The 27,852-nt window shown below is 39.8% G+C and overlaps 2 protein-coding genes and 1 non-coding gene across 4 annotated transcripts in view; 1 reads left to right on the top strand and 2 right to left on the bottom strand.

Annotated features, from left to right (window-relative positions):
• Window positions 1-251: 251 nt before the first annotated feature.
• Window positions 252-24,833, bottom strand: PRIM1 (DNA primase subunit 1). The gene is made up of 13 exons (XM_060164756.1): window positions 24,676-24,833; window positions 23,036-23,193; window positions 14,147-14,253; window positions 14,003-14,076; window positions 12,737-12,873; window positions 12,264-12,322; window positions 11,141-11,250; window positions 10,553-10,644; window positions 10,243-10,384; window positions 8,951-9,020; window positions 8,428-8,516; window positions 2,944-3,042; window positions 252-1,383 (listed from the first exon to the last, which is right to left on the bottom strand). Exons 1-13 carry the CDS (start codon window positions 24,776-24,778, stop codon window positions 1,364-1,366), a joined length of 1,260 nt encoding a protein of 419 aa, XP_060020739.1. The 5' UTR covers window positions 24,779-24,833; the 3' UTR covers window positions 252-1,363.
• LOC132530123 (small nucleolar RNA SNORA11) lies at window positions 23,948-24,077 on the bottom strand. The gene has a single exon (XR_009543681.1). It is a non-coding gene; the product is annotated as a small nucleolar RNA SNORA11 (small nucleolar RNA).
• A 129-nt stretch (window positions 24,834-24,962) lies between the features above and the next one.
• LOC132528783 (17-beta-hydroxysteroid dehydrogenase type 6) overlaps window positions 24,963-27,852 on the top strand; it is a 32,873-nt gene continuing 29,983 nt past the window's right edge. Inside the window, exon 1 of one of the 2 annotated variants that reach the window (XM_060164859.1) lies at window positions 24,963-25,036. The gene's annotated coding sequence lies outside the window, so the exon portion shown is untranslated. Of the gene's footprint in view, window positions 25,037-26,174; window positions 26,242-27,852 lie in introns of those variants that run through there. The other variant, XM_060164860.1, reaches the window with a different exon arrangement.

The raw sequence follows: 27,852 nt of genomic DNA, 5'->3' as shown, positions 1-27,852 counted from the left end.
GTAATTAAAAAAATTTTTTTATTTACTTGGCTGCGCTGGGTCTGCGAACTTGTAGCTGCAGTATGTGGCATCCAGTTCCCTGAACAGGGATGGAACTGGGGTCCCCTACATTGGGAGCACAGAGTCAGCCACTGGACCACCAGAGGAGTCCCAAGTCTTTAGGAATTTTGTATTCAGGAGTTTTAATTGACCAGTCACTGTTTTCCAAAAAGACTGAACAATACATAGTAAACAGAAGCTCAGATGAGGAATTTTACACAATAGTCTTTAATATTTTTTCTTAAAAAATTAGAAAAGAGAAAGAAATGAAAAGCATTTCAGTGTGTTGACTGTATTATAAATCTGTTTTATGTAAATCAAAAACAAAAAACAAAAAACGGACTGTGGCAATGGAGAATACAATGTTATAGGTAGTGCAAAGGAAGGAAAATTTTCATAACTCACGGAAAGCACCAGCCTGATAGCTTGCTTCTCAGTGTTTCTCAAAAGACAGAATGTAAACCAGAATGACTGTTTTGTTAGGGTGGTTGTAAAACCAGGCAAAAGAAATCTGACACTTCAGAATCTATCACACGAAATCAAATACAGAAGAAATGAAACCTTTAAAATTAAATTTAAGTGTCTGGAGATATAGAGAGTCCAAGTGTTTTGACAAGTACAAAAGGTTTTATGCTGGTGAAGTTGGTTATTTTTTCTAAATTGCTTAGAAAATTGTTCTGAGGGAAGAAGTTAGGAGCTACAATTGCCAACAGTTGTAAAAAAGACTCTACTAGGCCCTAATATTGTAACATAGTAACTCGTATCTTTTGAACTAAAGTTTTAGTAGGTGTAGATGCTCATTTTAAAATAATTTTTTAAAAGACAAGCAGCGGAGTGTGGCCTGACCAATAAAAATATCAGTAAGCAAAATTAGGGAGTGACTGAATACACAGTCGAGGTATAATTGACTTAAGTGTCTAAGACTTAAGAACAAAATGCTCATTCACCTAGAAATATGGAGGCTGAATCTGGTGAACTGACATCAAAATCTTGGGCATATTACTGCTCACTTACCTCCATATATGGCAACTGGTAGAAGTGAGTACCTATATCAGAAATCTTAGAATTATAATATTAAATTTTACAAATTAATCTGCAATCCACTTATATCCTCCTATTATTGCTCCTTCCAGGAGCCTGAATATTCTCCTTTGGTGGTCTCAGGAATCTTTTCAACATAATTATTTTTCAAGAAAAGAAAATTTTGCTTTGAGCATTAAGACACATACACAGTTCTGCTATATTTATTAAATGGCTCTTGAAGTATTTGATTCTTGGTTGAAGGGAGAAGATATCCACATTGGTAAAAAGGGAGTTGTTATCTTCAGAAGTCTTTTTGTAAATCTAAAATAGAACAGATTTTTATCAAGGATAGTAAAGGAAAACAAAACAAAGCCCATTTATTTCACATCCTGATTTGCTTAATGCTTCCATTAAATTCACATCATGCATAAAGATTTGCTTTCACATTTGCTGAAGCCAACATTATAGGCTGAGCTAGTACAGAACAAGAATACAAAGGACTTAATATGACCAGTTGGAATGGCAGCTTCAATGAGGCTTTCCAAGTTCAGAGTCATCACTGTTCATTCAACAAGCACATATTTGAGTGGCTACTATGAGTTAGAGCATTATCTTAGGCACTACTTTTTAACCACCACACATTTTGTTAAAAAATGAAGTGGAAAGGGAGTTTGTATTTTTATAACACTGCCAGTTTTCTATGGTATCCATCAATCTCTTGAATAATATTCACTGTTGATTTTTTTCCTTTTGGCTTACACATATGCTCAGGCATCTCCTATTCAAAGAACTCTTCCTTTGACACTGCTATCCTCCTAGCACCTCCTTCTCGCTCTTATATCCAACAGGATTTTATCAGTTCTCTACTGCATTTGACACTTGATAATCTCCTTGAAACTTTCCTTTCCCTTGGCTTCTGTGACACTTTTACTTAGATCTTTCAACTTCCAAAAAATCATTACCAAGTTTCAAGGATGGCTCCAGTATTTGCACTTTTTGGAGATCTCCAATTCTACTGTCCTAATACTAATAGCTCAATTGATCTCTTGGGCTCTAGTCTATCCCCTGCTTCTCCCCAGATATACTGTTGCTAGATTTATCTTTCTATTATAGATAAAACTACAAATCATGGCACTCCCTTTCTCAAAAACCTTTAATAGCTTCCCTGTCCCATCTGAATTAAGCTCAAACTCCCAAGACTGGAATTCGAGGCCATCTATACTCTGGCTTCAGTCTGCTTCTTCGGATTTCTCTCCCATCACTTCCTGACGCATCTTTTACCAGATAAGCTGTACTACTTGATGGCCTCTAGAGTGACTTGATGCTTTCCTGCTTCTATGCCTTTGTTCCTGCTGTTCCTTCAAGAATGAACAACCTGTCTCCTTTTTCCACTCCTGTACCTTTACCTCATCAAATCTCTGCTTGCGGAAATCCTACTCATACCTCAAGGTATGATATATTAGCATTGGGGATTAGAATTCGTACAGCAGCTCACTGAAATAGAGTTCAAATACCACCCTTTTCATATAAAATCTTCTCAGGTTCTCTCAATCAGACGAGATCTCTTAGCATTTTGTACTTCTTTGTTCTGTACCAGTTAGTACTCCTTAAGGGCAGGGGAGCCATCATGTGGAATTCATCTTTGTATAATTCATTTTTGTTTCCCTCATAGTACCTGACACATAGAAGGTGTTAAAATGAGTGTGTGCTGAATTGAATTAAGGGACCCCACTTTTCAAAATACTAAGGATAGTGAGATAAACTAGTAACTTTTCTTGAGAGGAGAAAGATTACAGCTCTAAAAATTGTTCACTTGCTGGATGTTTTAAACTACCTGTACTAAGACCTAAATAGCTATAAGGGAAAGGTATAGAATCTTACCACTCTTCTTGAGAAGTTCTCCTTTTCGAGATTTATCCAGGTTTTCAAGAAACTGCTCAAAAACTTTTACAAAAGGACCTAGACTGGTCTTCTTGTAATCTAAATTATGAAGACCATGAATTATAATTAGCATTTTGGCAGCAAGAATAACATGAAAGTATAAGTTTCTTGTAAAAATTCTCTAGAATAGCGCTGTCCAATAGAAATATAATAAGAAATGTGTAATTTAAAACATTCTAGTAGCCATATTAAAAAGGTGAAATTAATTTTAATAATGTATTTTATTTAACCCATTATATCTAAAATATCATTTCATCTAAAATATCATTTCAACATGTGATAAAGATTGAGATATTTTACATTCTTTCACACTTCTTTGAAATCTAGTATTTTGTACTTAAAGTACATCTCAATTTAGATACTATATTATCATTGGAAATACTTGATCTAGATTTAAATTATAAAATATATAGATAAAAAGGCTCATATAACTAATTTTTCCAAACATACTTAAAAGTTCTCCAATAATTGAATCGATTATCAGTTTTTAAGTTTAAATTAATTAAAATTAAAAAAAATCTGTGGCTAATAGCCACATGTGGCTAATGTATTAGACAGTGCTGCTCTAAAACATCCAAACCACGTGTACACATCTACTCTAGCAGTCAGTCATAGCATCATCTACTGCTATGTGTTAAGTCCCATCAAACATTCCTTCCTTTAGAAATTGTGGCTTTAATAATAAATAGTTTTACCAACAGAGCAAAACATTAAAAATGTGAAGTCAGGGCCATGCCTTCTGAAAACAATCAGAAGTTGATAGTCACATGCATTAAGTACAGGTATTCTTTGATCTATAAAACAGTCTTAAAAATGTACATAAAATTTTGAATACAGAATCTTAATCATCCATTTAATTAAACAATCTATAATTAATACCCAAAGGAGGCAAAAATCTAATTGAGATCAAAATGAGGTTTGGATTTTGTCTGCCTGGAATTAAGAGTCCTCATAATAGTTTACCGGAAAGAGTAAAAAAAGAAACTAGGGACTTTGCCCTTGGTCCAGTGGTTAAGACTACACGTTTCCACTGCAGGGGGTGTAGGTTTGATCCCTGGTTGGGGAACTAAGATCCCGCATGCCACGTGGCCAAAAAATTAAACAAACAAACAAAAAATCTTAAAACAGAAAACAAAACATAAAAAAGAAACTATACTTAAAAATTTTTTTAGTAAATGTTATCTGACTTACTTGGGACTGGAAAAGGAATCTTGATGAGAGTATTATGGATGAATATCTCAATTGTGGCAATTATGAAAGTAGATTATAATTTTGTTCTAAATTTTTAATATATAAATTTTCTTAAGATAAATAAACTTATACCAAAGAAACAATTTAGTTTGGGTTCAACCACATTGTACTTTGAACCTTTAATTCAAAATTGTAAGCTCCTTGGATGAAGGCCTCTATATTTGTTTCACCATTGCGGAATATATAATAAGCTCTCCATATAATTATTAAACAAATACTTACAAATTAAACAAATATTTACAACTGCCTATTATACAATATATTGAGTACTATGCTAAATTATAAAAATGTATAAGCCATACTACTTGGTCTCAAGAAGTTTTTATTTTTTATTATTATTATTTTTTCTTTGCGGTACGCGGGCCTCTCACTCTTGTGGCCTCTCCCGTTGCGGAACACAGGCTCCGGATGTGCAGACTCAGCAACCATGGCTCACGGGCCCAGCTGCTCCGTGGCATGTGGGATCTTCCCAGACCGGGGCACAAACCCATATCCCCTGCATCGGCAGGCGGACTCTCAACCACTGCGCCACCAGGGAAGCCCAAGAAGTTTTTATTTTTAAAAATTTATTTATTTGGGCCATGCTGTGTGGCTTGCAGGATCTTAGTTCCTCGACCGGGGATGGAACCCAGGGCCCAGTGGAAGCTCGGAGTCCTAACCACTGCACTGCCAGGGAATTCCCTCAAGAAGTTCTGGAATGAACTGGAAAAACAACTCCTATATGTAGTGATAGAAAACAATATATAATTAAAGGCCAAACAGGCATATGGATAAGTATGAGTCCAAAGAATTGACCAGAGCTTCCCTGGGGGTGCAGTGGTTGAGAATCCACCTGCCAATGCAGGGGACATGGGTTCAAGCCCTGGTCCAGGAACATTCCACATGTTGTGGAGCAACAAAGCCTGTGCGCCACAACTACTGAACCTGTGTGCCACAACTACTGAAGCCCACGCGCCTAGAGCCTGTGCACTGCAACGAGAAGCCACTGCAATGAGAAGCCTGTGCACCTCTATGAAGAGTAGCCCCTGCTCGCTGCAGCTAGAGAAACACTGCATGCAGCAACGAAGGCCCAACACAGCCAAAAATAAATACATAAAATTAATTTTAAAAAAAAAAAGAAAAAAGGAATTGACCAATCAAAGTTGACTGAGATGGCTATGAACTAGGTCTTAGAAAAAAAGATTTAATTAGATAGAAAGGAGAGTGGAGAACATTCCAGGATTTGAGAAGTAGAAGGGAAGGAGAAAATGGTACTAATCTGAAAGTGGACAAAAGCTTACAATCACAGAAACTAAAGAAATAATAAGGAACTTACATATCACCTATTCCAGCCTCCCACTACCTCTAGAGCATCCCTGATTTACTGATGGCTATTAGCCTTTATAATACTTGAAATGATAGGCAGTGCAGTTTATGTTTGAACACTTGTATTTATTACAAAGCTTCTCCTTATAGGGAGCCAAAACTTGCTTGCTCAAAACCTCTGAACAAAGGAAAAAGATGTCCACAAAGAGATAATATTAAATTTAAAAAGTTGTGTTACAGTAATATATGCACTTGGTTAAAAAAAGTAAAATAGTCCTAACAGGTTTATAGTGGAAAAAAATAGCAGCCTCCTGCCCTAATACTGACCTTTCCATCTTCTTGAATGGCAACTACTTTTTTCTTTCCTAGCATTCACTTCTAAAAATGAATACTTCCATTGTTACTTAGAAATCTAAGGCCATTCTTCCTAGCTCTATGGCTTTTTTGTTGGGGAGGGGTAGTAGGAGGAAGGGGTCTGAAAGCTCTTAAGATCTTCTCTTAATTCTCAGTGTTAAATTTCAAAATGATGTGCCTTGGTGTAGGCACATCATTCTTATTATGCTGAGCCCTTTCAACAAGGGCTCATTTCTGGGATGTTGTCCTATATAATTTTGACAATTTTTTCCTCCCTGTTTTATTTATTCTTTTTCTGTCAGATATTAGACCTCCTGAACCAGTCTTTAATTTTATCTTTCTTTTCCTTAAAAAAACAACTAACTTGTCTTTTTTGTATTACTTTCTGGGAAATCTCAACTTTTCTCTTCCAGCCCTTCCATTGAATTTTTTATTCAAATGGTGATTTTTTTGATTTTTAAGATCTCTTTCTTATTCTCTGAGTGTTTCTTTTTCAGAGCATTTTGGTCTTGTTTCATGGATACACTATCTTCTCTTATTCTCTGAGGATATCGTTTTTCTTTTTAATATAAATTTATTTATTACATTTATTTTTATTTTTGGCTGTGTTGGGTCTTCATTGCTGTGCGTGGGCCCTAGTTGCGCAGGCTTCAATAGATGTGGCACGCAGGCTCAGCAGCTGTGGCCCGCAGGCTCTAGAGCACAGGCTCAGTAGTTGTGATGCATGGGCTTAGTTGCTCCGTGGCATGTGGGATCTTCCCGGACCAGGGCTCGAACCCACGTCCCCTGCACTGGCAGGCGGATTCTTAACCACCACACCACCAGGGAAGACCAGATATCGTTTTTTTTAAAAAAGGTTTCCTGGGCTTCCCTGGTGGCACAGTGGTTGAGAGTCCGCCTGCCGATGCAGGGGACACAGGTTCGTGCCCTGGTCCGGGAAGATCCCACATGCTGCGGAGTGGCTGGGCCCGTGAGCCATGGCCGCTGAGCCTGCGCGTCCAGAGCCTGTGCTCCACAACGGGAGAGGCCACAACAGTTAGAGGCCCACGTACCACAAAAAACAAAACAAACCAAACCAAACAAAAAAGGTTTCCTTTGTTCCTTGCATTGTCTGTTTTCCCTGAGTTCTTTTTTCCAGTTTATTTATGTTGGAGACTTTTTTCCAATATTTTAAACAGAACGCTTGTAATCATTCTACAAATAATGATAGTGGAATGTACTTGTTTACGTATTAAGTTAGAGCTAGAATATATGAAGTGATATTTGAACTTGGAATCTGAAAAAAGGGTAGCAACATTTGACTAAAAAGGTCAGAGATGAGAAATCTGCACTGCCCATTACAGTAGTCACTAGCCACATGAGGCTATTTAAAGTTAAATGAAATTAAAAATCCAGTTTCTCACATTTCAAGTGCTCAAAAGCCACATATGGCTAGTGATTACCATTTGGGCCATGCATAACATTTCCATCATCACAGAAAGTGCTATTGGACTCTACTGCTATAGTGTCTCTTGGGTATTGGTATAAGAAGATTTGACTTTCACCAACAGGAAGTTTTATATTCCCAGCTCCTTCAAATTCTTGAATATACAATTCAATCACAGTTTAGACATGTATTTAACAGAACACTCATCTAGATATAAAGACAAAGTAGAGAACAAAATATTGCATATATAGTAGTTGTTAAATAAATAGTTGTTGAATATAAGACTGTGAGATTCACTACTGGGCATATACCCAGAGAAAACCATAATTCAAAAAGACACATGCACCCCAATGTTCATTGCAACACTATTTACAATAGCCAGGTCATGGAAGCAACCTAAATGCCCATCGACAGATAAATAGATAAAGAAGACGTGGTACATATATACAATGGAATATTACTCAGCCATAAAAGAAATGGAATTGGGTCATTTGTAGAGACATGGATGGATCTAGAGACTGTCATACAGAGTGAAGTAAGTCAGAAAGAGAAAAACAAATATCGTATATTAATGCATATATGTGGAACCTAGAAAAATGGTACAGATGAACTGGTGTGCAGGGCAGAAATAGAGACACAGATGTAGAGAACAAATGTATGGACACCAAGGGGGAAAAGTGGCGGGCGGCGGTGGTGGTCGTGGGATGAATTGGGAGATTGGGATTGACATATATACACTAATATGTATAAAATGGATAACTAATAAGAACCTGCTGTATAAAAAAAAAAAAGACTGTGAGATTCAAACAACTATCAAAACCAACTGACAATTTAATCTTACAATATAGATCCTGGCATTCAGATGTTACTTGCGAATATTTGTTGACTCAAATTGGATTCAACAGCACCATCTGGGCAATTGATGAAGGACAGAAACATTGCTATAATATTATTTGTTACTGAACTGGTTTCAGGATAAACATTGATCTATTCTGGTCTGAATCCAAGGCGAGTTAATTACTGGAGTCACAGAAAGATGTCTATATAGAAAGATTATGTTAAAGTGAGACTTCAATATATTAACCTACCTCTGGTTCTATGTTTGATATCAGATTCAGCTCCGTTCTCTTTTTCTTCTTCTTTAGTGGAAATAACATCCAATTCATGGCAAATGGAACTACAGATAGTAGAATAAGATAATTTTAAAGTTGGTTCTTGGTCAACATTACCCAGTGTATGAAAGCACATGAATCTCACAAGACTTTCTGTGAAAAAATTGTGTGGCCAACTAAATTTGGGATATTCTAAAAATGATAATCTCTTCTTGGAGTTTTCCATGCACATTAGCATATTAAAGACCAGGAAATTTTGCAGTAAATAACTTTTAATCTGCTTAAGTCAGCATTTCCCAAACTTATTTGAACTCTTTTTGCATAATAGCAGCTGAAAAACTTGTGTTCTATGGAACTCACTAGGAAATGTTGCTCTGCTAGGGCATCATCATACAGCCTCAGAGAAGCTGCCTCTCTTGAAGGGATCTAATCCAACATACGTCACATTTAGAACAACAATCACAAACAAAAAATGAGTGATCAGTAATCTGGAACATACCTGATGGTTGGAACAGTAAATGGATCAAACTGATCCACTTTCTGTAAATCAATAGGCACAGAAATGCGACCTGTGAGAATCAAAAGTTATAAACTGAAGACTGGAATACAGATCATTATAAGCTGTCTCCTATGAGTTATTTTTGGCTAAAATTTTAATCTAAGGCTTAGAAAGAGGGTTAGACTAATCTGTTAAGAACAGTATTTAGGCACATTAGGTGTGTCTTTTTTTTTTTTTTGCGGTACTCGGGGCTCTCCCGTTGCGGAGCACAGGCTCTGGATGCGCAGGCTCAGCGGCCATGGCTCACGGGCTCAGCCACTCTGCAGCATGTGGGATCTTTCCGGACCGGGGCACGAACCCGTGTCCCCTGCACCGGCAGGCGGACTCTCAACCACTGCGCCACCAGGAAAGCCCTAGGTGTGTCTTTTATTTCTCTTAACAAAACACCAAAAAATAGATGTGAAAGACTGTTGAGCTATTACCTAGTTGCTGTTATTTCTACTTTTATTTCTATCTTCCTCTTCCCTATATCCTCCTATATTTAAGTACAACAGTCTCAAATTTAGAGTCCTCAAAATGGAACTGAATAGATGGAAATAGTTCATTTCATTACCTTGAGTTATTTGCTGAAATTGAAAAGACACCTATGTGTTGGCAGTTCTGAAAAGGGGCTGTATAAATGTATACACTACAGAGTCACTGTAGATTATTAAAGGAAACAAGGCAATTTGGGAGTATTTTTTTAAAAAATTATTTATGGGACTTCCCTGGTGGCACAGTGGTGTGTTAGTTTCTGTGCAATGGTGTGTTAGTTTCTGCTTTATAACAAAGTGAACAAAGTTGCTGGCTGCACTGCGAGGCTTGCAGGATCTTAGTTCCCTGACCAGGGATCAAACATGGGCCCCATGAGTGAAAGCGCCAAGTCCTCACCACTGGACCACCAAGGTATTCCCCACAATTTGTTTTAAGACTGTGGACAAGTCACTTTAACCTCTTGGGCCACTGTTTTCTCATCTGTACAATGAGAGCTATTGTTCTGTGATTTCTAAGTTCCTCTCCAACTCTACTTCTAACAATGAACCTCAGAAACCCAACTAAAAATTATTTACATAGTGGAAACTCATCAGGCAGCTACTAATCAACAATTGAAAAGTCAGTGAACGCGGGCATTAGCTGACAGAACAAGTCTTCAACCTTTACTATTTCAGACATTCACACCCAGTGATATGCTTTCTAAAACAAAAAATAACTTTGATTTTTCTTTTATTTTCCTTACTTTCTTTACATAGTACCTGTTTTAGGATGAACACTAAAAGGGCTCTTCAGTAAATGATTGATTCCTTTGCTAACATTGATATCCAGTCGTGGAAAACAGTACTGGAGCATGATCTCCCACTCAAGCCAGGGTCCACATTTGTCATTTTTGCTGTTATTCTAAAAGTAGATGCAAATCCAGCATGAGGATCAGTAGGAATTTTTGAGGATTTCTTTAAAGTGGTTAAAAAGTGATCTTCAACATCTTTAACTTAGTAAGCAAAACAATCAGAATTTAATTAAAAATTGCATTATTGTATTTGTAATACAGATTTCAATGGAATATACCTGACATCTGCTGGCTGCTTTCTTCAAATGCTCCCAGCGCTGAAGTGAATTGTGATGCTTTTGGAAGCTTTGTTGAAGTTCATCATGCATTGGTGATGGGTCATTAAGGAACACACTCATTTAGGGCACATCAACGAACAACTTATTTTCAGTATGTATTACCACAAGGATATCTAAAGTTCACATAGAAAGTAATTATTGTTTTCTAAAATGCAAATATTAAACACATATCCTTAGAGAAATTCCCTTGTTAAACTATATTAGATATAACAAAGAATGCCAAAATAACTGTATAGTTTAAGGTAAAACTGGTCCCTGGTCTGTACATATTTTGAGGATAATCCCACATCCTTTAAGTAGTCATTAATTTTAGGAGGATCAACTTTCAAAATGAGGAAATTTATTTACAAAACGGCCTCGCTTCTTATTGTATTCCAGACTAGAGATTAAAAAACGCAGAAACACAGGAGATGTTTTGTGTAAAAACATTAGACTTATAAACATATGAGAATATGTAGGCAGAACACATTTATAATATCATAGATCAATACAAGTAGCTCACATAGAAATGGTCTTGGGAAAGGATATTTTCAGGAACAAGGGCTAAAATCTTATCCCAGCTTTCTTTATTCTCAAGAATATCTTGATCAACCAAGGCATAGTCTTCAAAGTATTTTTTTATTATGTTTATAGATTTTCTGTAGGAATAACAATAACAAAGTCCCAACACTATTAGCAACACATATGCCACATGGCTTTTGTCCACTTGGAAGGCTAGTACTTATTTTCACTGAATTTCTAAAACTTAACTAGATAAAACTGGAATTACATCTCTTCACAGGGTTATAAGAGTTAAATGAGACACTCTAAGGGGAAAGAACCTAGCATAATACTTGGTTTAGACTAGATATTCAAGAAATGTTTACTTTTTAAACTCCACGATTTAGAAGGTAATAGCATCATTAGTTTGTAACAAGGGTGGAAAGCAACCAAGTCAGGACAGCATAATAATACATCAGTAGTAGGATGTGGGATACAGTCTATAGTTTCTACTCTGAATTGCTTGCTTTAACATCTCAACACTTATATAGTGCTTAGCAGTTTGAAAATAGACTTCACATCTACTGTTTATTTATTTACCCGTGCCCCCTGCAGTGGAAGCACAGAGTCTTAACCACTGGACCGCCAGGGAAGTCCCTCTACTGTTTCATTTTATCTTTGCCACAACTCTGTGAGATAGATGGAGCAGACATTGTTCTCCCTATACTGATAAGAAACAGAGGCTCTAAAATTTATCAAGGTTGTATTAAACTGGCAGAATAGGGATTCTTACTCCTAATGCAAATCCTCTTTCCATTATCCTGGAGAAGTAGTGAATTCAGTGGAATCAAGCAGACCAGGACATGAATCCTGAATTTAATAATTACTTGTGTGAAGCCAAGCAAATTATACAATCTCTCCAAATCTCACTTCTCTCATCTGTAAATGGAGATACCATCATGTATCTAATGAGGTTGTTGTGAAGACCAATGAGAATATTTGTGAAGCACCTATCATGAATACTGGAGCGTATAAAATAGACACTCAATTAACTCTAGCTATTATTATTGTAAAATGCTACCCCAGCAGAGAAAATTAATCAGGTAATTCTAAAAGCACATGCAGGTAAATCAGACACAACTTAAACTTCATGGAGTCTTTTCCAACAGACCTGACAAAAGGATGAATTTTTTCACTTAGGTGAACTTTCTTTTTAACATCTTGACCACCCTGAAAAACAAACCATCACAAAAACACTTCGTGTATATTATGTAACATAAATGAAATAATTAAAACTTTCTTTAACGTGTTCTAAAGATATTGATTAAATTCTGTCAAAGTATAGAACCTTGGATGACATTTTATATAGTCTCAATACATGTAACTTTCTGGGTTAACTTTACTTGACATACTTGAACCAGAAAAGTAAACTAATCTTCCTTATGCCACAAAGGAGGATGCTTAACAGCAAAATATGAAGCATCTTAAAAAATGTAGCTACTATGATTTTAATTGATCTACTGGTAAAATCATCTTCTCTGAAATACAAATTCTTAAAAGATAGTTTAATTTTGTTACAGAACATACCAGGCTTGGTCATATCTAGCAAACAAAGAAATGTAAATATCATTAAGAAGACCTTACCTTTACAACACTCAAATATTCAACTATCCCAGAACGTACTGCAGAGGACAGTTTTCTAACTGATTCATCACAGACCCAGCAATGAACACCTCTCCTTCCAGAATATACCCAGAGACGATGTTTAAATCCAAAGTCCTCTGACAAGGGGAGAAAAAATAGGTTTTAAAACAAATCTATGAATTCCTGGTTCTTGCTTACTTCTTTAGCTTCATTTTTTTAACCTCTTATCCACATGTACTCATCTTAACTATATTAGTTGACCCTTGAACAAAGTGGGGATTGGCGTGCCAACGCTCCCCAGTCGAAAATCCATGTACAACTTAGTGGGCCCTCCGTAGAAACAGTTCCTCTGCATCAGTTCCTCTGTGTTTGCGGTTCCACATCTGCAGATTTAACCAACTACAGATCATAGAGTACTGTAGAATTTACTATTGAAAAAAAATCTGTATAAGTGGACATGCGCTGTTCAAACCCTTGTTGTTCAAGGGTCAACTGTACATTATTTGTATTGGGTTGGCCAAAAAGTTCGTTCGGGTCTTTTGTAGCCTCTCAGAGAAAACCCCAAATGAACTTTTTGGCCAACCCAATAGTTTCCCATGCCCCCATGCTCTTGCCTTCAGTTCTTTACCTATCCTGGTCTCTCTGCTAAGAATGTCTTCATGCCCCAGTACTTCCATTTCTCTCCCTGACCAACTGCCATTTATCTCTAAAGACACAGTCTAGGGATATTAAGAGAGTTAATAAATTTAAAGTGTTCGGAACAGTGCCTGGTACATCATAAGCCCCCTATATAAGAGTTAGCTATTATTATTATCATTATCATCCTCATCATCACCTCTTCTGGGAAGCCTTTTCTCATCTAATCTCTTCCCATTCCTGTATGCACTCCTGCTGTTCTATACCCCCATAGCATCCCGTGCATATTAATGCATATGTAATCCTGAATTTTCTTGTTTCCTCCTTAGACTGCATAACCTACCTGAAGTAAGAATTGTTATCTTTCATAGTTCCCTCATCTAGCACAGTACCTAGCTTGCAAAAGTTGCTCAATAGATTGAATTGGGAAAAAATTAAATGATTTGATCAATAGCTTTATCAAAGTTTTAACTACAACTTTATTCTAATCTTTTATTTTCCCTACCATATGTTTCAAAGAAACATGTTAGTAATTTATGAGATTTGACTATAAAATGGTATAGACAGGTTAATATTCAGAGGAAAACAGATTCTCGCATTTGACCCCACTCAGACACTGTTAATACTTGCCCTTCAATGCTCGGTCAATGATGTGTATGGCCATCGTCATGAGGGTCCAGCACTTAGCACATATGTCTGCAGAACTGGAGCAGAATCATCATTACTCATTGTCAGTGATACCACCCACCTACCATCAAAACATGTGGAACTCACCTACAACATCTCCTCACATCATCGTAGTCTGTCATGTCAATGTCAAACACCAGTTCTTTTTCCTGAGCCTGGAAAGCTCCCAGCTTCACTGTATTGTGTTGATTGGGCTACAAGTACAAAATAACAATCAGTTTCTATAACAGCTGCCATGCTGCCAGATATGCTTATTTTCTACCTACACAGAAAAAGTGGCCAAAGAGAAGTGAAGAAACCATATAATGCCAAGTCTATGTCAGCTGAAGCTCACTGACTCGATCCTATACATCCAGAATTGATGACAGTGTAACTTTCATCTACTTAAAACAAGATGTGATAAATACGTTACCATATTTTTTTTCTAGTTCCATTGAGATATAATTGATATATATGGCATTGTATAATAAACATTTGTTGATCAATAGAAATCGTAACAATGAGTTTTTAGGTTTCTGATAAGGAAAAGTACATACAAATAATTAATGCCCTACTGCAAGGTATTTTAAGGACCTTTAATTGTTACTGGACATATAAGTAACAGAAATGTATTTAAAAATTTTCAATAATTCAAAAAGATCTCTCAATTAGTCTGGTTTAAGCTGTAAGTAATCTCCTTTGAGGCGATGGACTACCTGGTGAAGAAGGTGGACTGAATACAAATACTTATTTGGCTTCCTCTAAACCTGTGCAAAAATAAATTTTTTTTGTTTTGTTTTTTGTTTTTTGCGATATGCGGGCCTCTCACTGTTGTGGCCTCTCCTGTTGCGGAGCACAGGCTCTGGACGCACAGGCTCAGCGGCTATGGCTCACGGGCCCAGCCGCTCTGCGGCACGTGGGATCTTCCTGAACCGGGGCACGAACCCGTGTCCCCTGCATCGGCAGGCGGACTCTCAACCACTGTGCCACCAGGGAAGCCCTTTTTTTTTTTTTTAAAGAAAGGCACAAGTCTTTTATTCATTCACTTACTTTTTAATTCTTATTGAAGTATAGTTGATTTAAAATGTTGTGTTAGTTTCTGCTGTACAGCAAAGTGAATCAGTTTTAAATATACATATATCCACTTTTTTAAAAAAAATTATTTATTTATTTATTTTTGGCTGTGTTGGGTCTTCGTTGCTGCGTGAGGGCTTTCTCTAGCTGTGGCGAGTGGGGGCTACTCCTTTTTTCTTTTTTTTTGGCGGTACGCTGGCCTCTCACTGTTGTGGCCTCTCCCGTTGTGGAGCACAGGCTCCGGACGCGCAGGCTCAGCGGCCATGGCTCACAGGCCCAGCTGCTCCGCGGCATGTGGGATCTTCCCGGACCGGGGCATGAACCCATGTCCCCTGCATTGGCAGGCGGACTCTCAACCACTGCGTCACCAGGGAAGCCCAGGGCTACTCTTCGTTGCGGTGCACAGGTTTCTTATCATGGTGGCTTCTCTCATTGTGGAGCATGGGCTCTAGGCGCGTGGGCTTCAGTAGTTGCAGCTCGCAGGCTCAGTAGTTGTGGCTCACGGGCTCTAGAGCACAGGTTCAGTAGTTATGGCGCACAGGCTTAGTTGCTCCACGGCATGTGGGATCTTCCCGGACCAGGGATTGAACCCATGTCCCCTGCATTGTCAGGTGGATTTTCAACGACTGCGCACCATGGAAGCCCCTATTCACTCTTTTTTTTCTATTTATTTATTTATTTTTTGGCATGCAGGATCTTAGTTCCCTGACCAGGGATGGAACTCGAGCCCCCTGCAGTGGAAGTGCAGAGTCTTAACCACTGGGCCGCCAGGGAAGTCCCTATCCACTCTTTAGATTCTTTTCCTATATAGGTCATTACAGAGTATTGAGTAGAGAGTTCCCTGTGCTATACAGTAGGTCCTTATTAGTTATCTCTTATACGTAGTAGTGCGTATATGTCAATTCCGATCTCCCAATTTATCCCTCTCCCCTCCTTTCCCCCCTGGTATCCATAAGTTTGTTTTCTACATCTATGACTTTATTTCCTTTTTTTTTTTTTGGCTGCGCCCCACGGCATATGGAATCTTAGTTCCCCGACCAGGGATCAAATCTGCACCCCCTGCGTTGGAAGCGTGGAGTCTTAACCACTGGACCGCCAGTGAAGTCCCTGTGATTGTATATCTGTTTTGTAAGTAAGTTCATTGGTGTAAGTCTTTTAAAAAAGAACCAGAGAGGGGCCTGGTGCTGACCTGAGCAGCCCCTTTCCCTGCCTGACCTGCATGACCAGGCCCCTCCCCAGGAGGCACAGCTGGCTGAGGGACGGGCACTGGGTACCTCAGGGTGAGCAAAGGCCACGGGGCTAGGGGCACAGCCTGTACTCCCACCCTGAAGTTCCCCAACTGCACCTTTGTTGAATTGTGGTAGCTAGGAGGATCTTGGGGTGAAGGATGATGTCTTGGCAGCTGAAGCTGGGGCAAGAACCCTGGGCTCGGGTAAGGAGCAGGGGGAAGAAAGTATTCTGGTCTTAAGTCCAGCTCTGTCCTCAGTAGACTCTGGCTTCCTGCCCTGGCTTTCCTCTGATGCTATAAATTTTCTGGTCCCCCTGGGTCTGGGGACAGTGTTGCCTTCCATGTCTAGAGAAACTGTTGTAACCAACCTTTTCTAACACAATAAAGAGGTGTCCTGGAAAAAAAAAAAAAAAAAGAACCAGAGAGGAGACAATACCACCACAATTTTTATAAGGAGAAACAAAAAACTGAATCTTCAGCTCTCAGTAAAGGATAAGAAGGAACCCAATTTACACCTCAGAATCCCCAAAAGTCTCAGGAATAGGTGACAACAGCCATCTCTGGAGATGAGATTAAAAACAAGAGGATTGATTTAAAATCTACTTATGCAGCAGTTAGTTCCCCATAGTGCTAAACTTACTCCGTGGAGCTAGGTGACTATGCTTCCATTTCCCTGGCAAAGATACCTGAATTATTATCTGCAGAGTGTAAAACAGAGGGTCTCTGGGCTGGGGAGGGGACAACAGGCACAGTTGAAGAAGGATGTGTTGTACAGATATTCAGAGGATTAATTAGACCTTTACATGGGGAATGCTGAGACCCAGCCCTCTCCTCTGTACCCTTCCACTAACACCCCAGGCAGGAGACAGGAAGATTCCTTTCTGAAGACTCTGTCCAAGTGTACCAGGCACTGTTATTAGGCTCTAGGAATAGATCAGTCATCAACTGGAGTTTTCATTCTAGTAAAGATCTAGAGAAATTGACATCAGAGATTCGCCCCAATAAAACAGCCCAGCCAGATCACTCTGTAGTAAAGAAATCTCAGCCATGTATACAGAGTCTCCAATCAGCTTTTTAGTACTCTATTCTTAAATATAAGCAACAAGCAAGAAACTACCAGACATATGAGGAAACCTCTGATATGAAAGAGTGAAAAAAAACAGAAAAAAATGCACCTTTAGAGAAAAGAGCCTGTGGAACAGAAAAAATTTTTAAAAACTATCATTGATATCCTCAGTGAGAGAAGATGTATCAATGAAAAAAGTACAGGATGTCCTAAAAAAAAGTTCTTGGAAATGAAAATATAATAGCAGAAATGAAAAACTTTTAAGGAAATTGCCCAGAAAGTAGAGAAAAAGGAGACTAAAAAATAGAAGAAAGGGCTTCCCTGGTGGCGCAGTGGTTGAGAGTCCACCTGCTGATGCAGGGGACATGGGTTCGTGCCCCGGTCCGGGAAGATCCCACATGCCACGGAGCGGCTGGGCCCATGAGCCATGGTCGCTGAGCCTGCGCGTCCGGAGCCTGTGCTCCACAATGGGAGAGGCCACAACAGTGAGAGGCCTGCATACTGCAAAAAAAAAAAAAAAAAAAAAAAGGAAGAAAAAAAAAGAATTAGAAGACCAGTCTAAGACATAAAATCGCCTTTAGGAATTCTAGAGACCGGAGAAAATAGGTAGGAAAAATTATATTAAAAATAAAAAGGGTCAGACAAGAGGGCAGACTGAAGAAGCAATAAGAACTATAATCCTGCAGCCTGAGGAACAAAAACCACATTCATAGAAAAGATGAAAGGCAGAGGACTATGTATCAGATGAAGGAACAACATAAAACCTCAGAAAAACAATTAAATGAAGTGGAGATAGGCAACCTTCCAGAAAAAGAATTCAGAATAATGATAGTGAAGATGATCCAGGACATCGGAAAAAGAATGGAGGCAAAGATCGAGAAGATGCAATAAATGTTTAACAAAGACCTAGAAGAATTAAAGAACAAACAAACAGAGATGAACAATACAATAACTGAAATGAAAAATACACTAGAAGGAATCAATAGCAGAATTACTGAGGCCGAAGAACAGATAAGTGACCTGGAAGACAGAATGGTGGAATTCACTGCTGCAGAACAGAATAAAGAAAAAAGAATGAAAAGAAATGAAGACAGCCTAAGGGACCTCTGGGACATTAAACACAACAACATTCGCATTATAGGAGCCCCAGAAGGAGAGGAGAGAGAGAAAGGACCCAAGAAAATACCTGAAGAGATTATAGCCGAAAACTTCCCTAACATGGGAAAGGAAATAGCCACCCAAGTCCAGGAAGCACAGAGATAAACCCAAGGAGAAACACGCCGAGACACATAGTAATCAAATTGGTAAAAATTAAAGACAAAGAAAAAATTTTGAAAGCAGCAAGGAAAAAATGACAAATAACATACAAGGGAACTCTCATAAGGTTAACAGCTGATTTCTCAGCAGAAACTCTCAGCCAGAAGGGAGAAGGGAGTGGCATGACATATTTAAAGTAATGAAAGGGAAAAACCTACAACCAAGATTACTCTACCCGGCAAGGATCTCATCCAGATTTGATGGAGAAATCAAAAGCTTTACAGACAAGCAAAAGCTAAGAGAATTCAGCACCACTAAACCAGCTCTACAACAAATGCTAAAGGAACTTCTCTAACTGGGAAACACAAGAGAAGAAAAGGACTTACAATAACAAACCCAAAGCAATTAAGAAAATGGTAATAGGAACATACATATCAATAATTACCTTAAACGTAAATGGATTAAATGCTCCAACCAAAAGACACAGGCTCACTGAATGGATACAAAAACAAGACCCATATATATGCTGTCTACAAGAGACCCACTTCAGACCTAGGGACACATACAGACTGAAAGTGAGGGGATGGAAAAAGATATTCCATGCAAATGGAAATCAAAAGAAAGCTGGAGTAGCAATACTCATATCAGATAAAATAGACTTTAAAATAAAGACTGTTACAAGCGATGAGGAAGGACACTACATAATGATCAAGGGATCAATCCAAGAAGATGATGTAACAATTATAAATATATATGCACCCAACACAGGAGTACCTCAATACATAAGGCAACTGCTAACAGCTATAAAAGAGGAAATCAACAGTAACACAATAGTGGGACACTTTAACACCTCACTTACACCGATGGACAGATCATCCCGACAGAAAATTAATAAGGAAACACAAGCTTTAAATGACACAATAGACCAGATAGATTTAATTGATATTTATAGGACTGTCCATCCAAACAGCAGATTACATTTTCTTCTCAAGTGCGCACAGAACATTCTCCAGGATAGATCACATCTTGGGTCACAAATCAAGCCTCAGTAAATTTAAGAAAATTGAAATCATATCAAGCATCTTTTCTGACCACAATGCTATGAGACTAGATATTAATTACAGGGGAAAAAACGTAAAAAACACAAACACATGGAGGCTAAACAATACGTTACTAAATAACCAAGAGATCACTGAAGAAATCAAAGAGGAAATCAAAAAATACCTAGAGACAAATGATAATGAAAACACGATGATCCATCGTGCAATTATACTCCAATAAAGATCGATTAAAGAAAAAAAAAAGGAAAATTTCCCAGGATTGAAGGATACGAGCTCATGATCATATGTGTCCATCAGGTATCTAGCACAATAGATGAAAAAAGATGTACACCATTAGGGACAGAGGGGATAGGTAGAAAATCCTAAGAGCGGGGCTTCCCTGGTGGCGCAGTGGTTAAGAATCCACCTGCCAATGCAGGGGACACGTATTCGAGCCCTAGTGAGGGAAGATCCCACATGCCGTGGAGCAACTAAGCCCGTGCGCCACAACTACTGAAGCCCACGTGCCTAGAGCCCGTGCTCCGCAACAAGAGAAGCCACCTCAATGAGAAGCCCGCGCACTGCAATGAAGAGTAGACCCCGCTTGCCGCAACTAGAGAAAGCCCGCACACAGCAACGAAGACTCAATGCAGCCAAAAATAAATAAAATAGGTACAACATTAAAGAAATAAATTTTTTTTTTAAAAAGAAAATCCTAAGAGTTTCCAGGTCCAACACAATGGAACAGGAATCAGAATGGCATTAGTCTTCTTAACAGCAACTTTGGAAGCTCGAAGATAATGTAGCAATGTCTTCAAAATTCTGAGGGAAAGTGATTTACAAACTCAATCATTAGTTAAGCATATAGATGGAATGAAGACATTTTCCAGATACAGAAGGTATGAAATATTTTGTCTTCCATGCACCTTTTCTTAGGAAGCTCCTGGAGGATGTGCTCCACCAAAACAAGGGAGTAAACCAAAAAGAGAACATAGGATCTAGGCAACAAGGATCACAGGAGAGAGGTGAAAGGAAACCAGGGTGATTACAAGTTCATATTTACCCGTCAGGCTTAGAGAGGAGGAGTTAAGAAGGCTGCAGGAGAAATTTCTTCAGGATGAAACAGACAAAATACTTGATGGATCTGAATACATTGGGAGATTTATATAATCAGCAGTTTGGGGTTGAATTAGTGATCTAATCCTAATTTTTAACAAACAAACAAAGAGCATGTGGTAATAGGAAGGTTCTCTGTGTGGTGAGGGTAGGGGGTGAGACTAAAAAAACCCTAAACTCTCATCTGCCAGAATGGAAGTTCAGTAGATAATGCTTAAAATGGAAAAACAGAAGAAATATAATCATGTTATTTAGAGACAAGGAGGCAAGTACCTTAACAATCAGCAAAAAGAAAATGCTTGCCTCTGGGGAGGAAAAACTAGGGGGAAAAGTAGGAGACCTTAAAAAAAAAAAAGCCTAATTAATAGTAGTTGATTCTGTAAACTACGCGCATATATAACTGATAAAAATCACAAACAAAACACACAAAAAAGGTGTACACGTGCCTCTGTCTTGGTCCAATTAAAAAAATGACACTATCCCCCCCCCCTTCTGTGCTAGGGAGAAGGAGTAGAGTGACAACTTGAACCTTCTACAGAGACTTCAATTTTTTGGTTTTTTTGGGTTTTTTTTGCGATACGCGGGCCTCTCACTGCTGTGGCCTCTCCCACCGCGGAGCGTAGGCTCTGGACGCGCAGGCTCAGCGGCCATGGCTCATGGGCCCAGCCGCTCCGCAGCATGTGGGATCTTCCTGGACCGGGGCACGAACCTGTGTCCCCTGCATCCGCAGGCGGACTCTCAACCACTGCGCCACCAGGGAAGCACGAGACTTCAGTTTTAATCTCCACCTCTGAAGAGGAGTAAACTGTTCCAAAGCATTTTCCCTGCCTGCCTTATCTTACCTCTTCTTCTCCCCTTCCCCTGGGATTTAGAGTCAGAAAACCTGGATTCAGGTACCATCTCCCTCATTTAGAAATTGTGTGACCTAGGGCAAATTATCGAAGTTCTCCTTTGTAAAAAGAATAATGAGGGCGCTTCCCTGGTGGCACAGTGGTTGGGAGTCTGCCTGCCGGTGCAGGGGACGCGGGTTCGAGCCCTGGTCCGGGAGGATCCCACATGTTGCGGAGTGGCTGAGCCCGTGAGCCACAACTACTGAGCCCAAGGGCCACAACTACTGAAGCCTGCGCACCTAGAGCCCGTGCTCCGCAACGAGAGGACACTGCAATGAGAAGCCCACGCACTGCAACGAAGAGTAACCCCCGCTCGCCGCAACTAGAGAAAGCCCGCACACAGCAACGAAGACCCAACGCAGCCAAAAATAATATAAACAAAATAAATTTATATTTAAAAAAAAGAATAATGAGGATTGATATGAAAAACAAGCTATACAACATATGAAAAAGCTCCATACAAAAGCTATTATTTCATGTGTATATTTTCCCCACCATGTGTGTATTTTTAAGGAGAGGAAGGACAATTTTGGTATGTTTATTCATTCAGCAGATAATTACTGTGTACTCTCTCTGCCTAGCAGTATTCTAGGCACTTAGAATGTATCAGTGAGGTGAGCAGGTAGGAGGAATGGCAGGCTGCAGACGCCTCACTGAGTAAGGACTTAAAGGAGGTGAGGGAATGAACCAATAAGATATTTGGGGAAATGGGTTCTAGGCAGTGGAAACTGCTTGAGCATGGGTCAGTGTGGCAGGTGAGGAGTGACTGAGCAGGAGAGAGGGGCTCTTACTTGGAGTGAAATGAGGAGCCACTGGAGAATGGTTTTGAGCAGAGGAATCATGACAATCTTGTTTTAAAAGGATCCTTCTGGCTGCTGTGTTGAGAATAGAGTCTAGAGTCTACAGGAGCAAAGTGTTAGAAAGTTTTTACAGTAATTTAGATTAGAGATGGTGATGATGATGGTAGCAGCACTAGTAGCAGTGGTTGGATTTTAGATATTATTATGGTAGAGCTAAAGAGATTTCCTAGTGAAACAGATACAGGTGTGAGAGAAATAGAGAAATCAAGAATGATTCTCTCCAATGCCCTCTGTGCTCAACCACGCTGACTTCCTAGTCTTTTAGCCAGATACTCTTTTTTTTGTTCTAGTGAGAATACAACCAATTCACTTCCAAACTATTTCCAGTCAGTAATGTAAAGCATCAAAGGACAATTTGTGGCTCTTCAACTAAAATAAGCTCTAAAAATTTATCTCAAAATGCTAGGGGCACCAATCCATTCTTGGTTTAAAAAACAACAAACTACATAAAAAATCGATTTCTTACTCTGTGGGAATATACCGCGCCTATATCAATCTTGTACGGATTCATTTTCTGCATCTCCTTTTCCAGATCACTCTGGTTGTTGAAGGATTGGTAACGAATGTAAATATCATCTTTCAATGTGAAGGAAAATTCACGGTGTTGAAAGTAATTCTTTACCACTGCAAAATAAATGTACACTTTAAAAGTTAATTTGGTACTTTACCCAGCTCAGAGCATTAAAACATTAACCAATGAGAATATATATATTTTTTTCTTTTTAATTTGTGCTTTTATTTGCCAGTATAACTACAGTAACCTGCAAACTTTTTTATTCTAAAAAGCACATTTTACATCACAGTCCAACAAACACATATATAATGTGTATACATATATAGAAGTGAAACAAAGGTTTTGCCAAAAACGTCTACCCTGAGTGTTAATTCTTTTTAAGACTTTTTTTTAAAAATTAAGGCTGAACTGCACTGACACATCATAATCACCAAAGTCCCTAGTTCATCTTAGGGTTCGCTTTACGAAGTGAATAGTGGTGCACATTCTACGGTTTGGACAATAGTATGATGACATAAAATCATTATAATGTCATACAAAGTATTTTCACCGCTCATAAAAACTTCTGTATTCTATGTATTCATCTCCCCTCCCCGCAAACTCCTGGCAACCACTGATCTTTTTATTGTCTCCATTGTTTTGCCTTTTCCAGAATGGCATATACACGGAATCTATTTTTCTTTTTTCCTTGAATAGAGGGGTTCAAAGCCTTTATGCCTATAACACCACTCATGGCCCAGCCACACGTGGACCGGACAGGCTCCAGGTGGCAAACTCCCCCACTGAATACTGTAGCTTTCCTCCCAGTACTGAGCCCTGTCCCACTGGTCCTGCCCAGCAGCCACGTGCAGGTGAAGGGGGCATACGTGTTGGGTATCTGTTCATAGGAAGGCCACAAGTTTTGTGCCCCTTGTCACAATGAACCCTAATTCCTGTTGGGTGTGTTGTAAACACATGAGCCATTTCTTCAGACCCCCTGCTCTGAGCACACCCCAGAGAAGATATTTTTAATGAGTCCTCTGTGCTCAGCACTGTGCTACATGTTAAAAAAAAAAAAAAGACAAGAAGTAGTTCCTAATTTGAAGGGGTTTACCATCCCGCATCTAACAGGGAAAAGTAAAAATGAGGAAAAGATGCAGAAATATTTTCAATATGTAATACCACCTCTTTTTCCTCGGTGGGCACTAGTAAATTCCTGGGAAGAGTTAAGTACCTCTCCTCTTTTAGGAGATGCCCCTCTGTCCCTGAGCTGATCACGCCTCTGCAGCTTCATGCTATGACCTGGTAACCCCCCCTTGGCTGCAGATAAACACCGAACCGAAAGTGAGTCCGACCACTTGAGTCTGACCAAGGAGTGATAGGAGCAGCGGCTCTGCCTTACAATGCGTAGCAGTAGGCTGGTCATTACAACCTCTCTCGGCCCATTTACACCTCAGAGGTGAGGGGGAGGGCTCAAGATAACGCAAGACGGTGCCCGGCACAACGCCTGGCGCACAGGAGGCGCTTCATATTGTCATTCCAAGGTACCCTCCTGAAACCTCCTCACGTTCCCCTTCCAACCCACTTCCCACCCCGCTCCCCGCCTCCATCACCTCCGCCATAGTTGAGCCAGCGATAGTACTGGGCGTAGGGAAAGAGCCTCCGGTAATAAAGCTTAAGCAGCTCGGGCAGCTCGGCGGGGTCAAACGCCTCCATGAAGCGCGGAACTCAACCCAGGGAGGCCGGCCACGAGAAATGGCGGGAACCGCACAGCCGGAGTCCCCGCCACTGCGCAGGCGCATCGTGGCCGCGGCCGGCGGTCTGCAGGAGCCACTGGGAATTGTAGTTCCCATTCGGAGGTCGGCCTGAGCGAGGGAGGCGCTCCCGCGGTCTCCACCCGCCCGCTTCGACACTCCACTGCTCAGGTGGGCAGAAGGAGGCTGCGCCCATTCCAGGGATATCTTCTGCCTAAAGGTGAGCCTTGGAGCATATAGATTTAGATTATTAAGATGAAGTAAAAGAGATGTTCTCCGCTAACTTTATGACTGTTTTAGAAACAATGTTAACCAATATCTCTTTTTTTTAAGATTAAAAAATTTTTTATTTATCTTTGGCTGAGTTGGGTCTTCGTTGCTGCGCATGGGCTTTCTCTAGTTGCGGGAATGGGAGCTACTCTTCGTTGCGGTGCGCGGGCTTCTCATTGCAGTGGCTTCTCTTGTTGTGGAGCATGGGCTCTAGGCGTGCAGGCTTCAGTAGTTATGGTACATGGGCTCAGTAGTTGTGGCTCGCGGCCTGTAGAGCACAGGCTCAGTAGTTGTGGCGCACGGGCTTAGTTGCTTCGCGGCACGTGGGATCTTCCCGGACCAGGGCTCGAACCTGTGACCGCTGCGTTGGCAGGCGTATTCTTAACCACTGTGCCACCACGGAAACCCAACCAATATCTTTTAAAGAGGGTTTGGAAATTAGTTCTTTGTAGAATTACTAGGTCCAATATGTGGAAATAAATGATGACCAACCAAATGAGAAAAGCAAAAGCTATTTATTCAAGAGCTTGCTATGTTTAGAAAGGGAGTCAGCCACCGTCACTTGTATTTTGGCAGAGACTCATAGACAGGCAGAGGAGTGGAAAAGATTAATAGTGAAAAAAGGGAAGGTTTCAGGTATGTCCTGATTCAAGGCTGTTTTCATGGGTAAGTTGTAGGTGGGCTAACTCAAGAGAGGGGCATCCTATGTGATTGGTTAGGGGTGCACATGTGGCTTTCTCTGGTTGGTCCTAAGTTGGAAGTGGGGACAAAAATTAGGGAAGCTCTCAGTTGTTAATCAAGTCCTGGCTATTTTGAGCGGATTGTTATATGGGTTATTTGGCTTCCTGGACTATCACTAGACACCGCAGTCTGACTTCCTATAAGTCTGACTTAAGCAGGCTGGCTTCCTGGGCTGTTTATTATAGATAAGGGGGCTGGTTTCCTGGGTAGGCTTCGGGCAGGTTGTGGGTCAGAGTTCTGTTTTTAAATATGGTCTGGTCATTGTTTGTTTGTATATTCAGTCTCTCAAATAGAACACCCAGGAATACTAAAATCTGAATCAGAGGAAGCTTGCAGAAGCATGGAGAGCTTTACTCTCCATGTAAAGGAGCCTGTTTGCTATCGATGTGCAGATCTGCCAATAAGTCTGACCAGGTAAAGATACATCTCATCTCAAAGGTGGACTGGGGTGGGCAGTCTGATAATCACATCAGTGTTGTGTCACATGAAAACTATCATTTTCATGAATTTTATTTTTACAATAATAGTAGGAAAGCAACGAGAGAATAGACTCTCTAGTAGGTTATTATTAGCCCAATCTTGAAAGTGATCATGGTCCCTTAGCTTCTGTGGGCAAAGTTGTGAAAAATAGGCTCTGGACAGATCATATTTATTTGAATATTTCTAGAAATGTGACATCCTGCACAAATCTTAGTTGATTTTCACAATCTCCGTGCATCCTGTTTTCAGTAGAGTGAATTTCATTGCTGGGAAGGTCTTCACTCTAATAACAGTAACAAGAGTGCCAGTAGAGTTCTCTTTTCCAGAACCACATGCCCTGGGCTTTTTAATGGAGGTTTCTCAGTTTCTTTACTGGAGATTCCTTATTGCTCCCTTTAGGAACTGACTTCTTTGAGCTATTTGGGAGTCCCCTATTTAAATTTCAGGACCATTAAGGAGGGCACACTGTAAGGAGCTAAGACGTAAGGGGGGAAAGCAAAGGAGGTTTATTTATTGAGTTCCTATTGTATGCTTCATTTATTTAACATAAGTTTTCCTCACCAGAAAAAAGGGCATAATAATAGCTAACGTTTATATAGCATTTGCTATGCTGTCAAGGATGTATGTGATAGGTACTAATATTATCCCTGTTTTACAGATGGGGACATATGCTGAGAATTAATTTGCCCCAGGTCACAAACCTAGTAAGTAGGAGAGCCAGACATCCTGACTCCAGAGTCTGTGTGATTCACTCCTAATCTACAAGCTATGTGTCTACAAGGGATTGTTGTAAGGGTTAAATGAGATAAAGTAAGAGGTGCCTGGCCCAGCTCGTAGCCCAGAACCACTCAAAGTGAGAAAGCTATTATTTTGTGAAAGTGCTCTGGTATAGAGGCTTTTATCCCAAGGGCCACTGGGAGGCAGTATTGCCATTCAGTTGGTTTCCCCTTGTGCTTTCATCCTCATAGGTGCAAAACCCCTTTGTCCTTCAAGCCTTATGCTATCTACCATCCCCTTTACATTTACTATTTATGTCTGCTATCAACCTCTTTGGGTAATCTGTCAGCCCTAGTTCTCTCTCTTCAAGTTCTTTGCAGACGTAGAACCTACTTCATGGACTTGCAGTCCAGCTCCTGTTGTTATTCTGGATGTTTTTAGCATGTAAAAGGATGATCTGTTTGGGAAAGATATAGTTCATTCAGTCATTCTTTAACTTATTCATTTATTCCACAAAGAGTTATTGAAAATTTGTGTTGGACATTTAGTTAGGCTCTGTGGAGAAAAAGTGATATGGGTTCTACTTCCGAGAAAGTTATAGTCTAGCAGGGGCAATGGACCCAAATCAAGAAGTATAATGACATGTTATAGATGAATTTATAACCCAGCTGTCTATTGGCATCAGCATTTCTTTTCAACATCTTTATTGGAATATAATTACTTTACAATGTTGTGTTAGTTTCTGCTATATAACAAAGTGAATCAGCTATACGTATAAATATATCCCCATATCACCTCCCTCTTGAGCCTCCCTCCCGCCCTCCCTAT

The sequence above is a fragment of the Lagenorhynchus albirostris genome, chromosome 11 (genome assembly GCF_949774975.1).
Source record: "Lagenorhynchus albirostris chromosome 11, mLagAlb1.1, whole genome shotgun sequence".
Taxonomy (NCBI): Eukaryota; Metazoa; Chordata; class Mammalia; order Artiodactyla; family Delphinidae; genus Lagenorhynchus; species Lagenorhynchus albirostris.
The sequence above is the reverse complement of the archived record's forward strand: the minus strand, read 5'-3'. Positions and strand labels throughout refer to the sequence as shown.